Genomic DNA, 14,181 nt, shown 5'->3' with positions numbered 1-14,181 from the left:
GTAATAAGAAGCGCACAACAAACTAGCAAACCTAGTTGTTATCACCATCTCACATTGTCATTTAAAATTATTAGAAGAGCATCCTAATGGGAGCAATAATTCACACGCAAGCTCTTTACGTAGTCCTTTATTGCTTAATAGGACTAAGCAATATTTTTAGATCTTATATTGTATCTTAGTTTGTGTTTTATATGGGCCTAGATCCTAAAACAATAAATATTTTTACACACGACTACTCTCTTAAGAGTAGTTATACCATTACCTCTATTACTATTCTACCTCATGCTACATTCTACGTAATTCGTATAAACAATTTTGTAACAGATAGAGCAACATTTAATACATATGTACAGTGATAGTAATAAGCTCTAGAATAGCATTCACGGCGGAGAAATTGTTTTCACAACGGAATAATGCTACCTCGAATAAGCAACTAGCGAACTTTTGAGTGCATTTGCAAGCATCCCTCTAAACTACGTGAACACATCGCAATCAAATATTACATTTATGAAATGCTTTGTTGTTTACTAACATTATATTACAAGAGCCGCGCGAGCATTCATTGGCGGCGGGTATGAAATTGTTTACGATCCCTTAAATAACATATAATGGAAAAATGCGATCCAGATATTTATAATATACGTAACTAAGCTTGTAATTATATTTTAGTGGTTTTTGAGTAGTTTAATCACACAATATATACTTAGTTACTTCTGTGATTCTTCAAGGCATTCTTTCAAGCCATCTGACTGTTGTTTAACATGAGACATTTTGACGACTTCCCTGGTGCAGTGGTGAGCCCTATGTTTTATAAGTAGCAAGTCCTGGGTTCGATCCCCAGTGGAGCAATGAGGAAAATTAGAATTTTTCCGGCCCAGTCTGATGAAAAGGTTCAGCAGTAGTTAGTCTGTAGTTTTAGATCCGTTACGTGATCGCGTGGACACCGATTCGCGGTATGAATTGAATTTAACTCTCCATTTGCGCCGCGTGATATTTCTCGTTACGCAAGTGTCCTGCTGCCAGTGACTTACTCAAATATAAAAAAAAAACAAAATTCAGATTTCATTTATTTCAAGTAGGCCTAGTTTTAAGCATTTTTGAAACGTTGAAAGTCAGTCTGTTTGTAGTGGACTCTACCAGCGGTTCGGAAGGCAGATTCCACTGAGAAGAGCCGGAAATGATGCTATTTCCAACATCATTTTATAGTTTAACAATCTTTAGAATTTTTTTGTTTTGTGAGAAATTAGAGCGGAGTGGTCTGCTTCCAAGCAGCCTTCTCGTTAAGGAATTCATCAATCGTGTAGTAACCTAAACTGGTTAAATGTGTTTTAATACATTGTTAAAACTTAAGTAAATGTCGATCTAATATTACCTTCGGTATCATGTTATACCCATCCCCACGAAGGATTTCTGTACTTTTCTCAGACGATATGCAGATATAACTAATTTATGTCCGTTTCTAGTTAGCCGATTGTTTATATCGACTTGTTGTTTAGAATTACTTGTGTTTTGTTTAATATAGATTATATTCTTATAAATATATTACGAGGCTACTGTAAGCATACCTATTTCTTTAAATTTTCTCGTTTATATATCGATCGCACAGATCTTTTCTGTAGTATAAATATAGTTTTTATATCAGCAACTCTGCCTCAGAACAATATTCCATACGACAGCAGCTGAGCTGAGCTTACCCACTAGTGTCTCGATATGGGCACCCCACCGTAGCTTACAATCTAAGATTCTCAATTCTAAAAAAATGTGGAATTCTTCATATTTAATGATTATCCATTTATCATTACTTTTTTATCAATTTTCTTTACATTTCTTCTTTAAATTTTTACGTCATAAAGTAAATGTTCAACTGTTTACAGGTTACCACAGCATGCCTTAAAATATACAATTCAAATCACAATCATCATATAAAACCATTGCAGGCTCACTACAAGGCACAGGTAGAATAATAACTGACACAAACAGTGTCCCAACATGATGACCTCGACCACTCTGGTAAGAGTATTACGACAATGTAGAAGAAGAAAAGGGCACAGGTTTTTTCCCACAGTGATAAGGGTTTTCCTGCTGTAGTCCACCATGCTGGCCACAAATCCACACTTGGATGGACTTCAGTAGCCTTTTAAATTATGCCTTTTAATTATGGAGAGGCATGCAGTTGCATTTGCGATTGGAATGTTTTCATGATGGAAAGTTTCAAATAGTGGGTGATTAAAGCTCCAAGAGCAAGAACAGATATATTATTCGCCTTCACCTCAGTCGTTTGTTTAAATATGTTCCAATTCTATCTGTACATCATATGTTTGTATATTTGGCATTTCCATCACGATTGGAAAAACTTTAAGATTTATTAAGGTAGGTGTAGACTATGACTAGTACGCTGCGTCCCAAAATTTACGCGGGCGAAGCTGCACAGAAAATATCGTTTAATATAAACATAGTGTATACATTTTTGTATACATAGGTTTATATACGATACGTACTGCTAGGCTTCTGTATTTTAAGTTTAAGTCTATAGTATCGGACCACTGGGTCCAAAAAATATCTGTACGATCTAGGATAAAGTCAATTATAATAATAATAGCTGTCGATCGCGTTCTTCTTCCGCTGTTATTACAGTTTTTTTTTTAAATCACGCGGGAACCGTTGTTTTTCCTTGAATAAAGAGTTTGTATGTAAAGCTACTATATGTCGATTACTCTCAGTCCTTTTAACTATCTCTACGCTACAAATCTAGTTGACTGGTTGCTTAGATGTGGCGTACAGGAAGCAAGAAACCAACAAACAATATTAATTTGAATAATAATAAACAGTTTTGGCACAGAGGACGAAGAGTGGTTCCTCTAATAAAAATTTAAAAGAAAAAGTGTGTGCGTGTAATCTTTACGGCCGATTGAAGTTAAACTTTTATTATTATTTATTGATGAAAGAGTAAAATGTTCCTGGGACTCCGCAATTTCATTTTATATTCTATTTAAAATTCATTAATATCACTTTCTCATTGTGTAAATATTTTCATTTGTTAAATAGAATAATTGAGAGTAGAAAATGGAAGGTTAGATCAGCACAAGTCAACAATATAACAGCAATATAACCTTGTCATTGAATATTATAGAATGTAGCAATCGTCATAAAATTTATAAATAATTTATTTATTAAAAAAGTAATAAAGAACCAAGCATATTTAGACATTTTCAAAAACTTTGCATTTTAAAATATTTTTTTAAGACTGTTGAATTTTTATTATTCACGATGCTATTCAATTTGATCCGTTCGAAAATATTGAAAATAAATAAATAACCTAATTGATTATGATATTTGCCACTAGCTGGCGTATAGGTCAAGAAGCGTGGAGTATATGACATATACTTACGACCTATCCAAATTATTATTTAAAAAAAAAGCGGAAACTACACAGATAATCTGATTTACTCCCTAGTCGCGTCTAAAGAAGTTTTACTTCAAAAACGATAAATACAAAACAATTTTACAAAAATACAAATAAAATTTTAGATAGTGACAGCAGGTAAGCTTTTATCATAAAGCCTTTTTAAGTGATTACTTACGCCCGTTAGCAAATGTTTTTTTCAATTTGGTAAGCAAAAGCCCACTAACAATTTTTTCGCTTCGTTTTACATAAAAAATGTACTTTATAACACAGAAAGAAGTTTACTGGAACATTAGGCTAACAAGAGTTATATTAAAGTCAGGGTATCTTGAAGATCCAGTTTTTACGTAAACTCTTGTAATCTCTTCGAATAATTGATTGAGATCTAGATTTTTAATAATTAGATACCTAATGGATGGTCAGCATGTATGTAAAAGAATCTTTTGTGATTTTCACCCACTTCAACCCGGTGAAAACATTAATATAAGTGATTTTATTATTATTATTATTAGTAACTTATATATAGTATAATAATTTAATATATTTGTCCTATTATCCTAACCAGGATTAAGCATATTGCAACTTTTTCTGCCCTGATGGTAAACGTTCTTTGGTAACAAGGTTAAAAGCAAGATTTAAAGTCTATCTTGGACCGATTTTTATCAAACATAGCTAAGAACACTCCTAACTGATTAACCTTTCAAATAAAAATAAAAACAAAATGAAATCGGTTCATCCTTCAGGAAAAACGATGCGACAGACACACACAGACATGACAAACTTATAACACCCCGTCGTTTTTTGTTGTGGGTTAGAAAATAGAAAATAGTTCAGTAGATAGTTTCAGATGTAAAATATGAAAAAAGCTTTTAAGAATAATAATAATAATAACGTTTAATTCAGATAAAAATCCATAGCTACAGCAAAAACAATTATCTTATTTACTATATTATAAACTAAAATTGGCCAAACCTATAAATAATAAAAAAATAAGAATCTCCTAACTAAGGTAAATACCCTCTTGAGCACTTGGTGTGTGAGACGTGAGTGTGTACCAACCCAGTGCTTCATAAAGGGATTTTCCTATTTATTGGTTAATATTTTCAAAATATTGTTGTAACTTCCGCGCATTCTGCTCATCATTGATGCAGATCTTTTTCTCATGATTGCGTAGAAGCCATCAACATGATTCTCCGCAAACATTTGTGCTCTGCAGAAGCGCGGCAACCCCAACAATACTCTGAAGCCATTATTGTATAGTATACGTAGGTCGTTATAGGCCCTCTGTGTGTATGACACCCACAAGCTGCACGTATAAAATGTTTGACAATATGCTCTGAAAAGTGTAAGCTTCATTTCCCTTGTACACCGAGCAAACTTGCGGGCTATCATATTACATCTTATCGCCAACGCCCTACGCTCCCTCTCAATGTCTTTCTTGTCATTCAAGTCCTCTGTTACCAAATGTCCCAGATACCTAAACTCCGTCACTTTATTAAGAAATACTCCATTAATAGTTACTGGAGGAACGTCATCCACCGAGCTACCTTTACTCTTAAAGACTAGAAGCTCACTCTTTTTAACATTATATATGAGTCCATGAGACGCAACATAGTTCTCACATATCCGAAGGAGCTTTCTAAGTGCACTAATTGATGGACTCAGCAAGACCATATCGTCTGCATAGCTTAAATTATTAACTATAGTGCCGTCTATAGAGCAACCTTTTAGTCAGTCAGGTGTTCACCTCCAAGACACCTCCACTGTTGAGTAAAATAATTATTTCTTATACTAATTTAAGCATATTACCAGGGTTTAAGACTGATGAAGGAGAGGAAACGCGTCGCCTGGATCTTGCTGCTGTTGGCGGTGCTGTTCGCACTTTGCTGGATGCCGTATAACATCATGCAGCTACTGCTGGACATCAATCTGGTCAACGCCAAGGACTTGAGCATGTACCTGCCCTACGCGTTATTTGTTGGTAAGACATTATATTATCATCATATGCGCACGTGGGCAGACGACATAAAGTGCATCGCAGGTAGCCGCTAGATCGAAGCGGTCCGTGGAAGCAGAACCGTGGAATTTGGAACTCCCTACATAATACCTATGACCAGCAGTGGACGTCTATCGGTTGATATGATGATGATAATGATCCTGGAAAATGTTATTTAACGCAATTAATTATATCAACAGGTCACGCCAACTCTGCGATCAACCCCATTGTATACTGCTTGATGACGAAGAACTTCCAGCGGTCAGTGCACAAGCTGCTCTGCGGACGAGCACTATGCCAACAGACAAAATTTACGGTATGAGTACAACCTTTTTAGGACTCCGTGCCAAAGTAGGAAATATGGAGCCATTATGTTGCGACTTTGTTTATACGTCCGTCCATACGTCACAGTTTTTTTTAGCATAACACAAGTTAGCCCCTGACTGATTGGCAACGGGCTAATCTGTTAGGTGTAGACATTGTACTTAACGCGACATCGTACCGGAATGGTCACTCGGAGCTTTTGTCGGTAGGGTGGTAACTAGACCAGACCAAAGAAAATTTTGAATTTACAATTGCCCTTGCTGAGGATTGAACTCGGGATTTCTGACTCTGGAATTTGCCACGCTTCACTACGCCAGGCAGGTCATCAAGGGAGATTCTTAAGGCCATCTCTTGGGTGTACTAAGAGTTGTCCTCTACGCTTGACATTTCCTTAAGCCACCCTCTTAAGGTTGGAGAAATTGCAAGCAATGGGACCTATTGCTTGCATTTTCTCACCTCAGGTCATCGTCCGACATGACTTGTCCGCTGCTACTTTAGCTTGCTTAAACTTTGAGTAATGTCTATCGGTGACTTTGGCTCTAAAACGTACTATCATTAGAACTAGCCACACTGCGATAACCGTCTGAGCGATTTTTAGTCTCATGATTTATTTCTACGTAGGGAATTTCCCCTCACACGCACCGAGAATAAATTTCCTCGCGATTTTAACTCATACGGCTTTAAACTGCACAAAATATTTGCTTAAATTTAATTTGCAACGCACAGCGCGAAATTTGTATCCAACGTCAGATTTCTTTACCCTGCGAATTTTAAATTGAAAATATTACAGAATTGCGAAAGTATATAAAAAGGGAAAGTTAATAATAATGTATACTTATAATAAAACTGTAACTACGCGATTTACGTCTAGACACAGTTGATATTTTATCAATAGCGGTGTTTTAAGTCAACAACCAATGCGGCGTTGCTACCCGTGGCATACATTCCCACACATCGTTTCGTTATTAGCTTATTACCCGTCTTAGGTAGACGGGTGATAAGCTAATAACCTTGAGGGTGAGGGTATGAGGGTCACCTTTCGGATACCTGTTACAATACTTTTCATCGTAATCATTATAAAACCAGTGTTTGCCGCGTTTTTCTTCAGTGTTTATTATTTTCCTTTTTGAATGTAGTGGAAACCGTGTGTTGTCCCGAGATAAAAAGTAGCCTATGGGACGGAGTATAGTACTCATCCTTTCAACTCCTTTCAGGATCTTTTTATAACTCTTGCAATGCCTATCCTTAAGTTTTGTATAACTTGTACTGGAGATTTTATTCATTTTATATCATACCATGCATGCATCTGCATACCATGTGCAAATCCTCTATGCACGCGACAGACTATGTCTATGCCAAAAATCAAGTTAATCGGTTGCTAACTTAGGGCGTGGAGGTAGGACCACCGATCAAACAGACAAACACACTTTCGCATTTATTATACTAGATAGGATTACAAAAGAGACAGTGCACGAATGAGAATGAGAAGGGTTTAACCACGTTGGCAAAATGCAAATTGGTGGAATTCACACCCCTTTGAGAACACAAGGAGAACGTCAGCGCAAGTGATATTTAATTGCTCTCAACGCACATAACTGCGCAAATTAATTTAAGTTTTAAACTATGTTCGAGCTATCACTAACTTTGCGTCTATTCACGTGTTTACATCTCTTAATAAATTAGTACTTATCTATGTAATTATATAATTACATTCATGTATATAATTATATCTATATATTTTTGTTACGTACGTAAAAAATATTTTAATTTAATTTTTTTTAGCGACCGCCCTGGCGCAACTTTGAGCGCTGTGAATTTAAATAGGAGGTCCCGGATTCGATTCGAAATTTATAATATCAGAATTCCTCTGGTCTGGTCTGATGGGAGGCATTGGCCGTGGCTAGTTACCACCCTGCCGAAAAAGACGTGCCACTAAGCGATTTTGTGTTCTTGTGCGATGTCGCATTGAAACCTATTCGGGGTATGACTACTATACTCCCTAACAGGTAAGCCCCCTACCATCTTATACTGCCTTATCACTTACCACTAGGTGAGATTGCAGTCGAGGGCTAACTTTTAGTGGATTCAAAAAATAAAAAAATACTTTGTGCACCATCCACTTTTCACATTTTTATCTGGTTCGCACGCTCAGGTTGCCTTCAAAGTTCCTATGTGGTGTGTAAATAAGGCAGCCTTTGCACCTAGGTTTATTTCTGTTTCCCTAGTTTTGTGGTAAATAACTTTATTGTTTCATTTCTATAACTTTTAAAAGTTGAGAGTGGATGCCGGGCTAAACAAGGCTTTCACTTGTAAACTGAAAACGTGAGCATTTTCTGTATTGTTAACTCAACTTGACTTCCATTCTAATATCTACAGTGCCCATCTCAACATTGATACCTACTCTAACTCTATTATGAAGCTATACAATATAAAGTTGATATATTGTGTAACTTCATAAAATTTTGACGGCCGATTGGCGAGGTAGGCAGCGACTCTGCGTTCAAGGCCGTGGGTTCGATTCTCACAACTGGGAATCTTTTGTGTGATGTCATGAGTGTCTGTATGTATATTATAAGTATCAATGTATATTATTTATAAAAATATTCTTCAATCACCTAAGTACTTACTTTGGGGCTAGATGGCGATGTGTGAATTGTCGTATATATATATATATATATAATAAATATATACATAGTTCGCCAACACTTCTGGATTCTTGGAAGTTGACGGTGGTATAACTTATGTAATCTGTAGGTAGATAATAACTAATGACTCCAAAACAGATTTTTATTTAATTTTTGTCTGTCTGTCTGTTTGTCTGTCCGGGCATCACGTGAAAACTACTGAACAGATTTAGATACAATTTAGTGTAGTGGTAGCTGACATTCCGGGTCAACATATAGGCTACTTTTTATGCCGATAAACAATAAGTTTTCTTCGGGAAATGGGATGGAAGCTTTTATCAATTTTGTTTTTTTGTTATTATATTATATTTTGTTAAATTTTTACCGATTTTAATAATTCTTTTTTTATTTGAAAGTGTATACTATCAAGCATGTATTCTGTAATCTTAAGGAATATCTGATAAATATTCTCGGAGATAAAGGGCATAACTCTTCACCGATAACAGCAAGTCGCAAGGTATAGAGGTGCAACGAATGCATGTGTTAGGAAATAGGGAATTACAGCACTTTATCTATGATAAACCCGATGATTATATTAAATATATCAACAAATCATAGTTTGTATACTCATTGATAATGTATTGAAAATAGAATAATGTGCTTTAGTAGACTGTCAAAGAAAAGCATAATATCTATGGCGGGAGACGCGAGTTTGAAAACATCGATGAGCGGGAAAGAAAAGTTAGCATGGATTTAAATTAATGAATTGAGAAAAGGAGATTAAGTAAAGTATGTTGATAGAACGTTTCAAATTGGGAATAGATGATTTATAATGGAAACTTAACGAGATATTGTTATGGCGGAACAAGGGTCGTATATTATACTGTCGATGGAGTTGTTGAAAGTTGTTGGTAGTACTCGTAGTACCTGATGTAGATATACTTAATGAAATATTGTTGTGGCGGAACAAGAGCCGTATATACTGGTGATGGAGTTGAGATAAGTTTTTGTTGGTTCTATAGTGGTACCTGATGTTGCATCAGATAAGTATATCTCTTATATCCTTTGGGTTGATTAGGTATCATATTATATACAGCCCTAGCATTATTTTATATAGACAGTTTATGTAGCAGAGGTTGCTCTATACAAAAAACTTGTTCTAAAATGCCTGGTGTTATAAGTGATAATAGTAGTTATGTTTGACCTGTCTTATATGTCTTGTATCAAAGGGCCTAGCAGTAAAACATATGAAAATGTTGTAATTGTGTTTATAAGTTGTTTTAATTGATTGAATAAAAGAGCAACTGACTCATGCGAAAGGTTTTAGTTTATTTTAGTATGGTTTTCTGTAAATTGGCTGAAATATAACGATGTTTGTTAAAGGTGTCATACTGACTTGGAGCTTTACTGGCGTACGCCGCGAAAATGATTGATAATACCTGAAAAAAATGTGCTACATGTTTAAAGTCATAATTATTACCTTAAAAAAAGTCTGGGAGGCTATATGTCTAACTGTTAGATCACAATGACCGCTTTTTGTTATAATTTGTCAATCAAACCACGGGTACAATCTAAAGATGTTGGCATTCCTATCATGAATATAATCCTTATCCAAATAAATACTTAGTTTTATAATATAAATTGATTATGTACCTGCAAATTCCTCTTTAAATTATTTAAATTAGACCTATGTTTAGAAGTTACATACGGGTATAGAAGCAAGAAAAATGCAGAGGGCCGCCCGGCCGCTTATTAAATAGTTTGGAAATAAAACTGTAGGTGGCGCTGCAGTTAGGTTCTTAGTTTTTTTAAGATGTTTTTTTAAACAGATCATAACCGATTTGATGCAGACGAAGTTGCGTGGGTCAGCTAGTTGTACAATAAATTACCGGTTGATCTTGGGGATGTCTCTTAAACAGTTCAAAGTTTGTATTAAGCGAGAGCTTATAGAAAAGTCCTATCATAGTATAAAGGATTACGTAAAAGATAAAAAGCTTCGGTGTGAACAATTGCCAGGCTCCTTCTTAAATATTTTCAAATGAGAACACCCGGCTAAGTTTATTGTGGGCTTCTTCTTAGACCAGAGCGCGTTTGGAACCCTCGTAACTTTAGTTTTAAGTTTACGAATGTAGTTATCGCCCTCACTTCTCACTGCTATGTACACATTTTGTATGTAATCAACGCATCGAAAGTGCCATCTATGTGCCTATTTGAAAGTCAAGTATTTGACTTTGACTTTGAAAGGCGCGTGGAATCAACCAACCCGTATTGAGCCCAGCGTGGTGGAATACGGCCTAAACCCTTCTCATTGTGTGAGGATACTTGTTCCCAGTAGTGGGATAGTAATGGATTGAGATGATGACGATTACATCTTCTTAAAAGCTATAGAACTATATCGGTGGCATGAAATCTGAAACTTTAGAATCTGTGTTCTAAGCGCGTGCGCTAATTACTGTAGTAGAGTATTTTGTGCCAGAACTCGTCCGGGGAAGTAGGTACTACCGCCCTGCTTATTTTTGCCGCTAAGCAGCATTGTTTCAATGCTGTTTTCCGGTCTGGGTGTCTGTACAGGAACATGAGGTTTTAAACCTACGCCTCATGGACACAGTGCGTTACTGTATAGGACGTGTACGTTTGGTCTACCTATTCGTAATATGTAGCTAGTATTTGCATTTTTTGAAGCGTTGCATAATTTATTTTCTTCTCAAAAGTACACAAACAATGTTTTATTTTTATGATTTATTCATGGCCAAGCCGTATGGAACCGCTCTCAATTATTCCTTCCTTCCAGGGAAGATCTTCCGGTAAGTTAATATTAGTGCCCGTGTAGAAACAAAATTTTAAAAGAAAGTGGACTGTCATTATATTATTACTAGAAGTCAAAATAAAATTGTAGTGGAGTTTACTTTGCCGCATTAAATTAATTTAATACCCTTAGGCCAGGTCCCGCAACTTGAGGTAAATAGATAATGATGGACATCGGATGAAGTGATTGCAGTGACCTCGATCGATCAATCATTGACATAGACAAGCAGTATTTTTTGCTTCGCTTTCGCTTGCATATTGGTCCAAAATTGGATTAAACTTTTTCTTATTTCCAGCCATTCACTGCTATCCCTTTAAAGAACCGTGGATATTTCAATAGCGGGTCTATCAGCAATAAGGTTTATTAAAATTAATTAAAAATTATTCTCTTGCCATATCTCATTCAGCCTGTGACATGTCAGTGCCAGCCATTCACTGGATGCTCCAAATTAATTTTACGTTTTTGTTGTCGTTTCGTTTAAATTTCTTCCGCCAGGATTTCGATCAAGAAAGCTTTTTGTACTGAAGTAATAGCAGTTATAAAGTGACAAGAGTCACTTGATTTTAATTTTGCATGTGATGTTAGGGCAGTTTCTTATTTCTTTCAGTAAAAACTATAGTACCGGTTAACTTAAAAACTATTAGCGTTTCAGTTTCACAGATAAGTCTCAGAGACAATAAATAAAACCTGTGAAGTAATATTTCGGTTGTCATTTACACGTATAAATGCGAAAGTTTGTTAACTCGTTCATTTGCTTGGTACTTTCGTTTGGATCATAGATGCACAAAGTTTATTTTATGCCAGGAAAACTATCGGGTCTAACCATATGAGTCTTTTATAACGATAAATTAACATTATTGCTGCCTTATCGACTATTATAGATGAAAATTATATAAATTAACAAGAATCTTATTTTGCAAATTAAAAAATGGTATAATAATCCTATGAAACTAGTGTATTGTCATGGGTCCTCGATATATCTACAAAGTTTGAACGAAATCAGGCCGTTTGAATATGGTCAAAATCAAGTACAAAGGAGTCGGTTACAAACATACAAGTGAAGCTAATAAAAAGCGTGTAACAATAGAAAAGTTGTTTGTTTGTTCCAGTGGCGATGCACCCAGAAGCCCGACGGGTCTTCAAGTGATTACGAACTTTATCACGAACCACACAAACGGTGCTATTTGCATGTAAGTTTATTAGTGACCAAAATGTTTGTATGCAAAAAGTATTTAGCTAGTACGGAAACTGTTTTAGCACCTAATAGCAAACTTAATTAATTAGTATATTTACGTGATTTTATATCAACAATCCGAACCACCGTTATTATATAACATCTACATCCATTTTTTACCACGACATTATAGTGATACGTTTAATAGAATATAATTCAGTCAAATTTTCGTGTCTACATTATTTAACTCTACGTATTTGCACACCAGTAAGTGAAAAGGACGAATTTAATATTTTTTTCACCATAAAAAAGGTATTTTATACATCTGTACGCGTAAACATAACAGTAACATTTCATTTCTGTTGTAAAGTCAAAGTCAAAGTCAAATATTCCTTTATTCAAATAGGCACGTAGATGGTACTTTTGATGCGTTATTATATACAAAATGTGTACGATAGCAGTGAGTAGTGATGGCGATAACTACAATCGTAAACTTAAAACTAAAGCTACGAGGGTTACAAACGCGCCCTGGGCTAAGAAAAAGCCCACAACAAACTTATCCGGGTGTTCTTTTTGTTATCACCATCTCACATTGTCATTAGAAAATATTTGTAGTAAAATTTCGGCATGAAATAATGTTATTTGTAAACAAATCCAGAAGAAAAACGTCCGCGATATGTTTGTTCTATGCACGTTCGGTCATTAAGATAGGCCAGTGTTACAGAAATACAACAATAAGTACATTTTTGAAATTTCCCCAAAATCATTTCTGCAAATTCAAACCTACTTTGCTAAATACGGGCCTGATATTACGCTGTCATCTAGTGCAAAATAAAACGTCAAACTCAGTGCCCGCAAATTTTCTTCCGAAACCTCTACCATCGTATAGATCAAGGAAATGTGGCCTTAATCGCGCTTTACATTAATTATTTGGTCCTTCGAGCCAGATCGTAGCTATCGGTGTTCGATAGTATATACGTGATATATACCAAACGAGTTGGCTCATACACGCTAACGCATTTTGTCGTCGTAGGAATTTTATTTCCAACCGGGTTTTTAAGTATAAAAAATTTAAATCCTTACAATAAAGTCAGTTTATTGTCAAGACTTATTTTTTTTAATTTTATAAATTTAAAGTCAAGACTTATGTTAATAAAACTTTAATCTGTAAAGACAGTATTCGACATCAGTGCAGTATTAGCATTGTGGTCTCACGTTTCATACATATGCTAGTAAATATAGTAATACATAAATATATTAACGCATTTAATCATCATAATCATTATATCAACCCATTACCGGCCCACTACAGGGCACGGGTCTCATTCCACAATGAGAAGTTGTTAAGGCCGTAGTCCACTACGCTGGCCCCGTGCGGATTGTCGGACCAATCCATACGCAATATTTACGCATTTACGGTACGGTATTTAGTTATTTTATTTTCAGATGACCGTACTACGACCCAATGGCCACACACACGGCACGCCAACAGCTAGAGGCCTGGAGATGCGCGCGACATCGCAACTAAGCCACGTGACGCGATCGTCGCGCCGCACCGCGCCTGCGCACGCCTTGTCCGTTGAGATGCTGCAGAGGCACGGCCATATTGATTATAAGCGATGAATAAAATGCGAGTTGTTTTGAAAGGTTTATATAAAAAATAATCATACACAGCAGTAGTGAAATTTCTGAAAAGTAGCCTATGAGAGTTTGAGTTGAGATTCCATGTATTAGGATAAATGTAAGATTTATTATTTATAACTACGCTTAAAAAATATTTAGTAATTCAATGTTAAATGTTAAATGTTCTATTACATATTTATTCTGTTTCCATGGTAACTAAGTCAAAATGAG

The 14,181-nt window shown here is 35.6% G+C and overlaps 1 protein-coding gene across 1 annotated transcript in view; it reads left to right on the top strand.

Moving 5' to 3' along the window:
- LOC120625806 (neuropeptide FF receptor 2-like) overlaps positions 1-13,950 on the top strand; it is a 58,836-nt gene extending 44,886 nt beyond the window's left edge. The window contains exons 6-9 of the mRNA XM_039893023.1: positions 5,216-5,384; positions 5,600-5,715; positions 12,263-12,343; positions 13,774-13,950. Of these exons, the coding sequence (XP_039748957.1) occupies positions 5,216-5,384; positions 5,600-5,715; positions 12,263-12,343; positions 13,774-13,950 (543 nt within the window). The remainder of the gene's footprint in view (positions 1-5,215; positions 5,385-5,599; positions 5,716-12,262; positions 12,344-13,773) is intronic.
- Positions 13,951-14,181: the final 231 nt, after the last annotated feature.

This window comes from Pararge aegeria, chromosome 8 (genome assembly GCF_905163445.1).
Source record: "Pararge aegeria chromosome 8, ilParAegt1.1, whole genome shotgun sequence".
In the NCBI taxonomy this organism is placed as follows: Eukaryota; Metazoa; Arthropoda; class Insecta; order Lepidoptera; family Nymphalidae; genus Pararge; species Pararge aegeria.
The sequence above is the reverse complement of the archived record's forward strand: the minus strand, read 5'-3'. Positions and strand labels throughout refer to the sequence as shown.